We start from the raw sequence: 14881 nt of genomic DNA on the forward strand, positions 1-14881 counted from the left end.
AAGGTCAGGACCTGAAGCTGGTGTGAAGACTAGACTAGTATATAGAAATAAATAGGAAGTTCAGATCTTAAAACAAAAAACAGGGTCAAATGTTGAATAAGTCAGGGGTTGGGACCCCTTTGTATCGGTTATGCCGGGATGACCCCTAAAATGAGGAAAGGTTCAGGCGCATGTAGGGATGCTTAAATAAAAAGTTGGGAAATAAAGTTTGGCCATTGGGAGGAACTTGGGACATAGATAAATGTTTAAAGGCAGAGGAGGCAATCTGGAAATAAGATACAGGGACTAAATGGAAAATGTTCATATCCACATGGTGAAAAATTGCGGAGGAAATTATGAACAAATCTAAACAGACTAGCTGGGAGAGTATTGCACGTCAAAGAGGGATTAGAGTGCGTGATAATGAGGGAAATCCTAAGTCTTGGCAGATGCTGAAGAGTCAGTGTGAGGATTATGATATGAGTAAAAGGAAAACAGGCAAAGTTGATAAAGACAAAATAAGGAATTGGAGTTGAAATGCCAAGCTGAACTTTCAAGTGGGAATAAAATGGAGGTACCATCTGACATGTCTGGTGTGCCGATATTGGTCTAAAATAATGACAAAGATGACCAGAAGGAGGATTGGCAAATTCAGTCTAGTGCCCCGCCATATCAACCCCAAGATCCTCATACCCCTGCTAGCACCCCACCACCTCAGCCTCAGCCTCAGTCCGAGAACCAGCAACTATTACCCCAGTTTACCCTCTGCTATTGCCCGGTCCTCCACAACCTGATCCTCAGCCCCCGGGAAATGTTGACCATCCCGGTCCCAACCAGAACCAGACTTTGGAACGTTTCACCAATCCAGTCGCTTTCAGAACCTGATCAAACACCCAGAGAGAACCAGGGACTAGCCCTTTTGAGAGACATGCGGACAGAACAATTTATCCTTTAACACTGACACAGACAGTAGTACTGAACACAACAAGCCTCACGATTATGACCCCGAAGACAATGGATGGCCCAGAAAGATTATAAAAGGACCGCTGACCCTAGTCCTTCCCACCGAAGAAAGGGGAAGGATTCCCTTAAAGACAGACAGTTCCCTACTCAGATAGTCCCTATCCCGAGTCCTGGAGTGGCAGGCGAGGCCACTTTGCAAGTGTACACTCCTTGGAAACCCTGAGAGATAAGACCATAAGACCATAAGACATAGGAGTGGAAGTAAGGTCATTCGGCCCATCGAGTCCACTCCGCCATTCAATCATGGCTGATGAGCATTTCAGCTCCACTTGCCAGCGTTCTCCCCGTAGACCTTAATTCCTCTAGACAACAAGAACCTATCAATCTCGGCCTTGAAGACATTTAGCGTCCCGGCTTCCACTGCACTCCGTGGCAATGAATTCCACAGGCCCACCACTCTCTGGCTGAAGAAATGTCTCCGCATTTCTGTTCTGAAATGACCCCCTCTAATTCTAAGGCTGTGTCCACGGGTCCTAGTCTCCTCGCCTAACAGAAACAATTTCCTAGCATCCACCTTTTCAAAGCCATGTATTATTTTGTACGTCTCTATTAGATCTCCCCTTAATCTTCTAAACTCCAACGAATACAATCCCAGTATCCTCAGCCGTTCCTCAGATGTGCTTAATTATGTCCCACACGCCAAACCAAAAGACAAACCCGGAGGATCTTATTGGTTTATATTATAGGTACTATCCAAAAGTATCAGGCCATGCCTTAGGATTGTTTCAGTTTGTGCTGTATGGCATTGATCCTGAATGAGAGATCTCAATGGAAAACCCAGTGGGGAGGACATAATGATTGGGTGATCTTTGGGGACCAAATCCAGGCAATTAGGGGGGCTCTTCAAAGGACCTTGCAACAATCAGTGGATATAGCCATGGGTCTACTACTCATCTGGATGGCCCCAGTGCTCCTCTTTATCGGTCACCCTATGCTCCTTCACCCCCTTTCCGCAGCCCAACAGTTGCTCCCCTCCTTGTAGTGGCCCACTCCTTCTGGCAACACAAAGGTCAGAACAGGGCTGTTTTAACTGGTGCCAGGGATCATTGGCAGCGAGAATGTCCACAGGTACAGCAGCAATTTCGACCCCTAAACAGGAGACAACCTTTCTCCATCAGTAACCCTTTCTCAGCCTGACTATCTGCCCTTCTGATTTACCTCATATTGACTAAGGACCCTGAGGATGAACGAATAACCTGCTTGACTGTTGAGGGCAACAAAATCCCTTTTATGATTGATACTGGAGCCACAACTTCAATGTTTGAAACCTCCTGTGTGCACTAACACAGGTTTAGGCTCTCACCAACCTTTATGAACTTTAGCGGCCTAACTGGGAAGGACAGACCATATCCTGTGACAGGACCACTAACTGTTCAACTATATTATCCAATTTGCCCAAACCCCAGATTTAGGGATTAATCTGGCAGGAAGAGATTTGTTGCGTTCCCTCCAAGTCAAGATTCTTTGCCCTGACGAGGGCATTACCATTAAAAACAACATTATTCAGAGACAATTTTGGATCTATTGCAACCACCTCTCTCTCCCCTCTCCCCCCCCCCCCCCTCCATGGTGGGCTGTCAATTTGAGGCCAGAGGATTGTACTCCTCCCCCACGTAACCCTTTGCTATGATTCCACTGGATCTTGCACTGAGCTGGCAGCCACCTTTGCTCCTTTCCTAGGATCCACTGTAACTATTATCATTATCAAGCACATTGAAAGTAAGGAGGGATCAGCCCTCTTAGTGGACATTCCTGTCCACCTATGACATCAACCAGGGTTGGTTTCTCCTCATATTACCTTGTTTGTGAACAAGGGATATAAAGCAAAGACCCTGAGATTATTAACACACCGTTTACAGCAGCAGTCAGACCCCAGTGTCACTGACATGCCACAACAGCTGACCAAGGGGAATTTAAATTATTATTCCAGCCCTTTCACCATAGCGGGTGTAGTTTGCCACCATCACCTCCAACACAATCCCTTGGAAGAACCTGAAGTGGGAGATGGCACGGGGCAGGGTAACACTAAGCACACGGACACACAAGATGGCAGTTGAGCCATCAGTTGGCCACTTGACATATAAAATGGCTGCCTCAAAGAATTCTATTCAGTTGATAAGACATGACCTTTCCTGCACAAAACCATTTTGCCTAAGGCAGATGAGCCCATTTTCTTCCAAATGTAAGCAGATCCTATATCTCGGTATAGGATCTCCAGCAATGTCTCTCCCATTGATGTTAGGCTCGCCGGTATAAAATTACCTGGATTTCCCTGCTACCCTTCTTAAACAAGAGGACAACATTAGCAATTTTCTAATCATCTGGAACCTTGCCTGCGTTCAAGGATGCTGCAAAGATATCTGTTAAGGCGCCAGCTATTTCCTCTCTTGCTTCCCTCAATAGCCTGGGATAGATCCCATCTGGACCTGGGGACTTTTAGAGTATCCACCACTTCCTCCCTCTTTATGCCAACTTGACTTAGAGTAAACAAAAATCTGTCCCTAACTTCAACATCAGTCATGTCCCTCTGCTCGGTGAATACCAACTCAAAGTACTCATTAAGAATCTCATCCATTTTCTCTGACACTACACATAACTTTCCTCCTTTGTCCTTGAGTGGGCCAACTCTTTCTCTTGCTCCTTATATACGAGTAAAAGGCTTTGGGATTTTCCTTAAACTTGCTTGCTAAAGATATTTCATGACCCCTTTTAGCCCTCATAATTCCTCGTTTCAGATTGGTCTTACTTTCCTGATGAAGAGCTTTTGCCCGAAACATTGATTTTCCTGCTCCTCAGATGCTGCCTGACCTGCTGTGCTTTTCCAGCACCACTTTGATCTAAACTCTAGTTTCTAGCATCTGCAGTCCTCACTTTCGTCTACTTTCCTGATATTCTTCCAAAGCTTCGTCTGTTTTCAGTCGCCTAGACCTTATGTATGCTTCTTTTTCCCTCTTAGCTAGTCTCAAAATTTCACCTGTCATCCATGGTTCCATAATCTTATCGTTTCTATCCCTCATTTTCACAGGGGCAACTATTTTACAAAGAGGGTGGTATGCATTTGGAATGAGCTGTTAGTGGAAGTAGTTGTCTGGGATACATTAACAACATCTCAATACATGGATAGGAAAGGATTAGAAGAATATGGGCCAAGTGCAGGGTAATGGGGTTAGTGTGGACACTCATTTTGGTTGGAATTGACCAGTTTGGGCCAAAGGGCCTGTCTCCGTGCTGTAGGACTCTATGACTCAATGATCTGCCATTCCTTGGCCCATTTGCCCATCTAATCCATATCCCATTTTAATATGAGGTAGTAGTGAGTTGAGGGTTGCGTAGGTTAAGTTACTATATTTTACATTAGGGTTAAACCATGGCACATCACGGGCCAAAGAGCCTGTTCTGTGCTGCACATTTCTATGTTCTATGTTCTAACCTTCATCACTGTCTACGACACCATCAATTTTGGTTTCATGTGGAAACTTACTAATCATATCTCTTATATTTATATCTAAAGCAATTAAAACCCTAAGCCTTGGGTGGCATGGGGTTCAATGGTTAGCACCACTGCCTTATAGATCTTGGGTTTAGATGTTTCAGTAAGAATAGGGAAGGTGGTAAAAGAGGGGGAGATGTGGCATTGATAGCAAGGTGTTCGATAAGATTCCCCACAGTAGGCTATTTCAGCAAGGCGTTCGATAAGGTTCTCCACAGTAGGCTGTTATACAAAATGTGGAGGAATGGGATTGTGGGAGACATAGCAGTTTGGATCAGTAATTGGCTTGCTGAAAGAAAACAGAGGGTTATAGTTGATGGAACATGTTCATCTTGGTGTCCAGTTACTAGCGGCATACCGCAAGGGTCGGTGTTGGGTCCACTGCTGTTCGTCATTTTTATAAATGACCTGGATGAGGGCTTAGAAGGGTGGGTTAGCAAATTTGCAGACGGCACTAAGGTCGATGGAGTTGTGGATAGTGACGAAGGATGTTGTAGGTTGCAGAGAGACATAGTTAGGATGCAGAGCTGGCCTGAGAGGTGGCAAATGGAGTTTAATGTGGACAAGTGTGAGGTTATACACTTGGACGGAGTAACCGGAATGCAAAGTACTGGGCTAATGGGAGTGCAAATGAGCAGAGAGATCTTGGTGTCCATGTACACAGTTCCCTGAAAGTTACCAACCAGATTGACAGGGTTGTTAAGAAGGCATACAGTGTTTTGGCCTTTATTAATAGAGGGATTGAGTTCCAGAACCAGGAGGTTATGCTGCAGCTGTACAAAGCTCTGGTACGGCCACACTTGGAGTATTGTGTACGGTTCTGGTCACTGCATTATAAGAAGGATATGGAAACTTTGGAAAGGGTTCAGAGGAGATTTACTAGGATGTTGCCTGATATGGAGGGAAGGTCTTACGAGGAAAGGCTGAGGGACTTGAGGCTGTTTTCGTTAGAGAGAAGAAGGTTGAGAGGTGACTTAATAGAGACATACAAGACAATCAGAGGGTTAGATAGGGTGGACAGGGAGAGTATGGGGACGGCAAACACGAGGGGACACAACTTTAAAGTGGGGGGAGATAGGTAAAAGACAGATGTCAGAGGTAGTTTCTTTACTCAGAGGGTAGTAAGGGTATGGAATGCTTTGCCTGCAACGATAGCAGATTCGCCAACTTTAAGTGCATTTAAGTCGTCATTGGACAGGCATATGGGTGTACATGGAATAGTGTAGGTTAGATGGGCTTCAGATTGGTATGACTGGCCGGCGCAACATCGAGGGCCGAAGGGCCTGTACTGCACTGTAATATTCTATGTTCTATGATAGTCAAGGACAGTAATACGGTGGCAGAAGGGGTGTTTGATGAGGACTTGTCTACTGAGGTAGTATGGGCTGAGGTTAGAAACAGGAAAGGAGAGATCCCCTGTTAGCAGTTTTCTATAGGCCTCAGAAAAGTTCCAGAGATGTGGAGGAAAAGATTGTAAAGATGAACCTGAATTGAAGCAAAAGAAACAGGGTAGTTGTTATGAGGTACTTGAGTTTTCTAAATATTGACTGGAAACGCTATAGTTCGAGGACTTTAGATGGGTCAGCTTTTGTCTTATGCGTGTAGGAGGGTTTCCCAACACAGTATGTAGACAAGCCAACAAGGGGCGAGGCCATATTGGATTTGATACTGGGTAATGAACCTAGCCAGGTGTTAGATTTAGAAGTAGGTAAGCACTTTGGTGATAGTGACCACAATTCGGTTAAATTTACTTTAGCGATGGAAAGGGATAGGTATATACCATAGGGCAAGAGTTATAGATGGGCGAAAGGCTTTTGTGATGCAATTAGGCAAGATTTAATATGCATAGGATGGGCAAGGAAACTGCAGGGATGGGCACAATTGAAATGTAGCTGAAAATGTGTTGCTGGAAAAGCGCAGCAGGTCAGGCAGCATCCAAGGAACAGGAGAATCGACGTTTCGGGCATGAGCCCTTCGGGCATGAGAAGGGCTCATGCCCGAAACGTCAATTCTCCTGCTCTTTGGATGCTGCCTGACCTGCTGCGCTTTTCCAGCAACACATTTTTAACTCTGATCTCCAGCATCTGCAGTCTTCACTTTCTCCTAGACAATTGAAATGAAGAGCTTGTTCAAGGAACAGCTAATGTGTGTCCTTGATAAGTATGTACCTGTCAGACAGGGAGGAAGTGGTCAAGTGGTTTACTGAAGAAGTTGAATATCTTATCAAGAGGAAGAAGGAGGCTTATGTAAAGATGAGACGTGAAGGTACAGTTAGGGCCCTTGAGAGTTACAAATTAGCCAAAAGGACCTAAGCAGAGAGCCAACAAGAGCCAGGAGGGGACATGACAAGTCTTTGGCAAGTAGGATAAAGGAAAGCCCTAAAGCTTTCTATAGCTATGTCAGTAATAGAAGAATGATTAGAGTAAGACTAAGACCAGTGAAGGACAGTTGTGCGGGGAATCCGAGGAGATAGGAGAAGCACTAAATGAATACTTTTCGTCAGTATTCACACTGCAAGAAGACAGTGTTGTCAAGGAGAATACTGAGAAACGGGCTATTAGACTAGATAGAATTCAGGTTCATAAGGAGGCGTTGTTATCAATTCTGGAAAGTGTGTAAATAGGCTTTGATCTTTGCCATCATTGCCTACAGAATAGTGCCGGAAGATTCGAGTATAGCAAATGTTGTCTCCTTGTTCAAGGAGGGTCGGAAGAAGGGCTTCTGCCCGAAACGTCGATTCTCCTGTTCCTTTGATGCTGCCTGACCTGCTGCGCTTTTCCAGCAACAAATTTTTCAGCTCTGATCTCCAGCATCTGCAGTCCTCACTGTCTGCTCCTTGTGCAAGGAGAGTAGAGACAACCCTGGTAATTATAGACCAGTGAGCCTTACTTCGGTTGTGGTTAAGTTTTGGAAAGGAAAAGAGATAGGATTTATAATTGTCCAGAAAGGAATAATATAATTAGGGACAATCAATACGGTTTTGAGAAGGGTAGGTCGTGCCTCAGAAACCTTATTGAGTTCTTTGAGAAGGTGACCAAACAGGTGGATGAGGGTAAAGCGGGTAATGTGGTGTATATGGATTTCAGTAAGGCGCTTGACAAGGTTCCCTACGTTAGGCTATTGCACAAAATACAAAGGTACGGGATTAAGGGTGATTTAGTGGTTTGGATCAGAAATTGGCTAGCTGAAAGAAGACAGAGGGTGGTGGTTGATGGGAAATGTTCATTCTGGAGTTCAGTTACTCGTGGTGTACCCTAAGGGTCTGTTTGGGTTCACTGTTGTTTGTCATTTTTATAAATGAGCTGGATGAGGGCGTAGAAAGAGGAGTTAGTAAATTTGCAGATGACACTGAGGTTGAAGGAGTTATGGATAGTGCCGAAGGATATCGCAGATTACAGAGAGATATAGATAAGCTGCTGTGCTGAGAGTTGGCAAATGGAGTTTAATGCGGAAGATTGTGAGGTGATTTACTTTGGAAGGAGTAACAGGAATACAGAGTACTGGGCTAATGGTAAGATCTTGGTGGTGCAGATGAGCAGAGAGATCTCAGTGTCCATGTACATAGATCCCTCAAAGTTGCCACCCAGATTGATAGGGCTGTTAGGAAGGCATTGAGGGATTGAGTTTCGGAACCTTGAACTGCAACTGTACAAAACTCTGGTGTGGCCAAACTTGGAGTATTGCGTATAGTTCTGGTTGCCTCATTGAAGGAAGGATGTGAAAGCTTTGGAGATGATTCAGAGAGATTTACCAAGATGTTGCCTGGTTTAGGGTGTAGCTTTGCTCACTGAGCTGTAGGCTTGATATCTAGACGTTTCATTATCTGGCCAGGTAACATCATCAGTGGCGACCTCCAAGTGAAGCGAAGCTGTTGTCTCCTGCTTTCTATTTATAAGTTTGTCCTGGATGGGGTTCCTGGAGTTTGTGGTGATGTCATTTCCTGTTCGTTTTCTGAGGGATGATAGATGGTATTGAGATGGTATCGAGAATGACGAGGGTAGGAATAGGTCCAGCACCACTAATCCAGTATTTGGTTTTCAGCATCTGCAGTCATTGTTTTTACCTAGGAATAGGTCCAGTCAAGGATAGTAGTGGGAAGTTGCGTGCGGAGGCTGAAGAGATTGGAGACACTGAATGAATACTTTTCGTCAGTATTCACTCAGGAACAGGACATTGTTGCCGATGTGAATACTGAGTCACAATTAAGTAGAATGGACGGCTTTGAGGTATGTAGGGAAGAGGTGTTGGAAATTCTGGAAAGGGTGAAAATAGATAAGTCCGCTGGGCCTGATGGCATTTATTCTAGGATTCTCTGGGAAGCAAGGGAGGAGATTGCAGAGCCATTGGCCTTGATTTTTATGTCCTTGTTGTCTACAGGAATAGTGCCAGAAGACTGGAGGCTCGCAAATGTGGTCCCCTTGTTCAAGAAGGGGAGTAGGGATAACACTAGTAACTATAGGCCGGTGAGTCTCACTTCTGTTGTGGGCAAAATCTTGGAGAAAATTGTAAGGGATAGGATTTATGAACATCTGGATAGGAATAATGTGATCAAGGATAGTCAGCATGGTTTTGTGAAGGGCAGGTCGTGCCTCACAAACCTTACTGAATTCTTTGAGAAGGTGACTAAGGAGGTGGACGAGGGGAAAGTGGTAGATGTGATGTATATGGATTTTAGTAAGGCGTTTGATAAGGTTCCCCATGATAGGCTACTGCAAAAAATAGGATTAGGAATTGGCTGGCTGGAAGAAGACAGAGGGTAGTAGTTGATGGTAAAGGTTAATCTTGGAATGCCGTTACTAGCGGTGTTCCGCAAGGATCTGTTTTGGGACCATTGCTGTTTGTCATTTTTATAAATGACCTGGAGGAGGGGTTAGAAGGTTGGGTGAGCAAGTTTGTGGATGATACAAAAGTCGGTGGAGTTGTTGACAGTGAGGAAGGATGTGTCAGGTTACAGCGGGATATAGATAAGCTGCAGAGCTGGGCAGAAAGGTGGCAAATGGAGTTCAATGTAGCTAAGTGTGAGGTGATTCACTTTGGTATGAGTAACAAAAAGATGGGGTACTGGGCTAACGGTCGGATACTTGGTAATGTGGATGAGCAGAGGGATCTTGGTGTGCATGTACACAGATCTCTGAAAGTTGCCACCCAGGTAAATAGTGCGGTGAAGAAGGCATATGGGGTACTGGCTTTTATTGGTAGAGGAATTGAGTTCCGGAGTCCTGAGGTCATGTTGCAGTTGTATAAGACTCTGGTGCGGCCGCATCTGGAATATTGTGTGCAGTTTTGGTCGCCATACCATAGGAAGGATGTGGAGGCACTGGAACGGGTGCAGAGGAAGTTTACCAGGATGTTGCCTGGTATGGTAGGAAAATCCTATGAGGAAAGGCTGAGGCACTTGGGGTTGTTTTCATTGGAGAAAAGAAGGTTTAGGGGTGATTTGATAGAGGTGTACAAGATGATTAGGGGTTTAGATAGGGTTGACCGTGAGAACCTTTTTCCATGTATGGAGTCAGCTATTACAAGGGGGAATAGCTTTAAATTAAGGGGTGGTAGATATAGGACAGATGTTAGGGGTAGATTCTTTACTCAGCGAGTCGTGAGTTCATGGAATGCCCTGCCAGTAGCAGTGGTGGACTCTCCCTCTTTATGGGCATTTAAACAGGCATTGGATAGGTATATGGAGGATAGTGGGTTAGTGTAGGTTAGGTGGGCTTGGATCGGCGCAACATTGAGGGCCAAAAGGCCTGTACTGCGCTGTATTCTTCTATGTTCTAGATCTATGTGTTTGTTTATGGCGTTGTGGTTGGAGTGCTAGGCCTCTAGGAATTCTCTGACATGTCTTTGCTTAGCCTGTCCCAGGATAGATGTGTTGTCCCAGTCGAATTGGTGGTTTTTTTCATCCGTGTGTAGGGCTACGAGGGAGAGAGGGTCGTGTCTTTTTGTGGCTAGCTGGTGTTCGTGTATCCTGGTGGCTAACTTTCTTCCTGTTTGTCCTAAGTAGTGTTTGTGGCAGTCCTTGCATGGAACTTTGTAGATGACGTTGGTTTTGTCCATGGGTTGTACTGGGTCTTTTAAGTTTGTTAGTTTTTGTTTGAGAGTGTTGGTGTGTTTGTGTGCTACTAGGATTCTGAGGGGTCTTAGTAGTCTGGCTGTCATTTCTGAAACTTCTTTGATGTATGGTAAGGTGGTTAGGGTTTCTGGCTGTGTTTGGTCTGCTTGTTGTGGTTTGTTCTTGAGGAATCTGCGGACTGTATTTTTTGAGTATCCGTTCTTCTTGAATACGTTGTATAGGTGGTTCTCCTCTGTTTTCCGAAGTTCGTCTGTGCTGCAGTGTGTGGTGGCTTGTTGGAATAGTGTTCTGATACAGCTTCGTTTGTGTGTTGGAATGGTTGCTGGTGTAGTTTAAGTATTTGGTCAGTGTTTGTCGGTTTTCTGTATATGCAGGTTTGTAGTTCTCCATTGTCCTTTCTTTCGACTGTGACGTCCAGGAATGCGAGTTTGTTGTCGGTTTCTTCCTCCTTGGTGAACTTTATGCCTGTGAGGGTGTTGTTGATGATGCTAAATGTCTCTTCTATCTTCTTTCATTTTGTGATGACAAAGATGTCATCTACATAGCGGACCCAAATTTTTGGTTGAAAAATGTGTTGCTGAAAAAGCACAGCAGGTCAGGCAGCATCCAAGGAGCAGGAGAATCGATGTTTCGGGCATAAGCCCTTTTGCAGGAATCCTGAAGAAGGGCTTATGCTTGAAACATCGAGATTCCTGAAGAAGGGCTTATGCCCGAAACGTCGATTCTCTTGCTCCTTGGATGCTGTCTGACCTGCTGTGCTTTTCCAGTAACACATTTTTCAGCTCTGATCTCCAGCATCTGCAGTCCTCACTTTCTCCTACCAGATTTTTGGTTTGATGGTTGGTAGGGCTGTTTGTTCTAGTCTTTGCATTGCCACTTCTGCTTTGAATCCTGGTAGCGGAGATCCCATGGGTGTGCCGTTGGTTTGTTTGTAGATTATGTTGTTGAAGGCGAAGTGGGTGGTGAGGCACAGGTCCACTAGCTTCATGATGTTTTCATTGGTAATGTGATTGATGGTGGTTGAGGTGTATGTGATGGTCTCCTCTAAAAGTGTGGTAAGTGTTTCCTTTCCAGAAATGACAGCCAGACTACTAAGACCCCTCAGAATCCTAGTCGCACACAAACACACCAACACTCTCAAACAAAAACTAACAAACTTAAAAGACCCAGTACAACCCATGGACAAAACCAACGTCATCTACAAAATTCCATGCAAGGACTGCCACAAACACTACGTAGGACAAACAGGAAGAAAGTTAGCCACCAGGATACACAAACACCAGCTAGCCACAAAAAGACACGACCCTCTCTCCCTCGTAGCCCTACACACGGATGAAAAAAACCTACCATTTCGACTGGGACAACACATAGAACATAGAACAATACAGCACAGAACAGGCCCTTCGGCCCACGATGTTGTGCCGAACATTTGTCCTAGTTTAAGCACTCATCCATGTACCCAGCCATCTATCCTGGGACAGGCTAAGCAAAGACATGCCAGAGAATTCCTAGAGGCCTGGCACTCCAACCACAACGCCATAAACAAACACATAGATCTAGATGCCATCTATCAACCCCTCAGAAAACAAACAGGAAATGACATCACCACAAATCTCAGGAACCCCATCCAGGAGAAAGATATAAATAGAAAGCAGGAGACAACAGCTTCGCTTCACTTGGAGGTCACCACTGATGATGTTACCTAGCCAGGTAATGAAACGTCTGGATATCAAACCTACAGCTCAGCGAGCAAACCTACACCCTAAACCTCAACCTGAGCTACAAACCTTCACAAACCTTGCAAAAATGTTGCCTGGTATGGAAGGAAGGTTTTATGAGAAAAGGCTGAGTGACTTGAGGCTATTTTCGTTAGAGAGGAGGTTGACAGGTGGCTTAATAGAGACAAGATGATCAGAAGATTAGATAGGGTGGATAAGACCATAAGACCATAAGACATAGGAGTGGAAGTAAGGCCATTCGGCCCATCGAGTCCACTCCGCCATTCAATCATGGCTGATGCGCATTTCAGCTCCACTTACCAGCATTCTCCCCGTAGCCCTTAATTCCTCTCGACAACAAGAATCTATCAATCTCGGATAGTGAGAGCCTTTTTCATTGGGTGGTGATGGTTAGAACGAGGAGACATAGCTTTAAGTTGAGGGGTGATAGATACAGGATAGATGTCAGAGGTAGGTTCTTTACTCAGAGAGTAGTTGGAGCGTGGAACACACTGCCTGCAACAGTAGTAGACTTGCCAAATTTAAGGGCATTTAAATGGTCATTGGATAAATATATGGATGATAATGGAGTAGTGTAGGTTAGTTAGATAGGTTTCAGATTGGTTTCAAAAGTCGGCATAACGTCAAGGGCCAAAGGGCCGGTACTGGGCTGTAACATTCCATGTTCCAAATTCTAATCCTTTAAATACAACCCTCTTCTCCCTTCTCCTTCATGTTTATTTCAGCTCTTTCTGAATGCATCAACATTATCTGCTATACACACTCCCTTGATCATAAATCCATAATTCACACCATTCCCAACAGCCTTGATAATGCCTGAATTGATACTCACTGTGTGCTTTTAAGATATTCCTCTTTACTTTCCTTCTTCCCTTTTGGACGAGGTTTAATGCCTTGCAGAGTGAGGGAGTGTGTCTGTGTACACCATTGGGATAGGGTCAACATAAACTGAAACATACAAAAAGTGCAGATAGTATAAGTGCAATCCAAACAGGTTTCAGCAGTATGGATTTTAACAGAGACTCAGGATGATACGAATAAATAAAATCACTTCCTGCTTTTCTGCAGTAAATTTCAGCTGCAACATCCTCTACTTGTCCTTTTGACGTTTAACACTATTGTCCTCAATTTACAATATTTCCAAGTGGTGTATCATCCACAATTTAAAAAATTTTGCACTGTACATCAAGATCTAGGTTTTTAATACATTTGAGGAACACTGGGGTAACTAACACTATTCCCTGAGAACCTGCATTTTAAAAGGGTTTTCAGTCTGAAAACACCCGCTAGACCACTTCCAGCCTCAATTAATGTTATTGTTACCGTGTCTTCTTTTCCATGTGTCAGTTCTGCAGCATTTTAGATTAGAATCCCTACAGTGTGGAAACAGGCCCTTCGGCCCAACAAGTCTACACTGACCCTCCAAAGAGTAACCCCCCCAGACCCATTTCCCTCTGACTAATGCACCTAGCACTATGGGGAATTTAGCATGGGCAAGTCACCTGGCCAGCACATCTTTGGACTGTGGGAGGAAACCGGAGCACCCGGAGGAAACCCACACAGACACAGGGAAAATGTGCAAACTCCACACAGACAGTTGCCCGAGGCTGGAATCGAACCCGGTTCCCTGTGCTGTGAGGCAGCAGTGCTAACCACTGAGCCACCATGCACTGTATTTTGGAAAGTCAGTTAAACCACATCAAGGGCAAACATTCATCATAAATTTCCAGAAATTCATTTAACATGATTTTCTCTTCCGAATTCCATATGGCTCTCCTAAATTAATATGCATTTGTTTTGCCCTGAATTAATGATTCTAGATGTTTTCCTACTACTTAGGTAAAACCGATAGGCCTGTAGTTGGTTGGCTTATTCTTACAACCTTTCTTTTTGGTCAGAAGTCAAATGACACCAGTTTATAGTCCAACACGTTTAATTTTGGAGAGAATAAGGCTAAGAGGGGATTTGATAGAGACATACAAGATGATCAGAGGATTAAATTGGGTACACAATGAGTGTTTTTCCGAGGATGATGACGTCAGCTTATATGAGGGGACATAGCTCCAAATTGAGGGGTGTTAGATTTAAGACAGATGTCAGAGGCAGGTTCTTTACTCAGAGAGTGGTAAGATGATGGAATGCCCTTCCTGCCAATGTAGTCAACTCAGCCACATTAGGGAGATTTAAACAATTCTTGGCTAAGCACATGGATGATGATGGGATAGTGTAGGGGGATGGGCTTAGATTAATTCACAGGTCGGCACAACATCGAGGGCCAAAGGGCCTGATCTACGCTGTATTGTTCTACATTCTATATTCAGTATGTAGACAGGCCGATGAGGGGAGAGGCCATCTTGGATTTGATGCTTGGCAATGAGTCAGGACAGGTGTCAGATCTCGCGGTGGGAGAACACTTTGGTGACAGTGATCACAACTGCCTCACATTTACCATAGCCTTGGAGAGGGAAAGGAGCATTTACCTTGGGAAAATATTCAATTCGGGAAAAAGGAAATTATGACGCGATCAGACAGGAGTTGGGAAGTACAGATTGGGAGCAATTGTTCCACAGAAAGGGCACA

At 44.5% G+C, this 14881-nt stretch overlaps 1 protein-coding gene across 10 annotated transcripts in view; it reads right to left on the minus strand.

The window, feature by feature from the left end:
• The window catches only part of fbxo41 (F-box protein 41), a 548611-nt gene that overhangs the window by 378742 nt on the left and 154988 nt on the right, over window positions 1–14881 (minus strand). For all 10 annotated transcript variants that reach the window (XM_072578282.1, XM_072578275.1, XM_072578265.1 and 7 more), the window contains exon 6: window positions 13134–13249. In XM_072578282.1, coding sequence (XP_072434383.1) covers window positions 13134–13249 — 116 coding nt within the window. The remainder of the gene's footprint in view (window positions 1–13133; window positions 13250–14881) is intronic.

This window comes from Chiloscyllium punctatum, chromosome 1 (assembly GCF_047496795.1).
Source record: "Chiloscyllium punctatum isolate Juve2018m chromosome 1, sChiPun1.3, whole genome shotgun sequence".
NCBI lineage: Eukaryota > Metazoa > Chordata > Chondrichthyes > Orectolobiformes > Hemiscylliidae > Chiloscyllium > Chiloscyllium punctatum.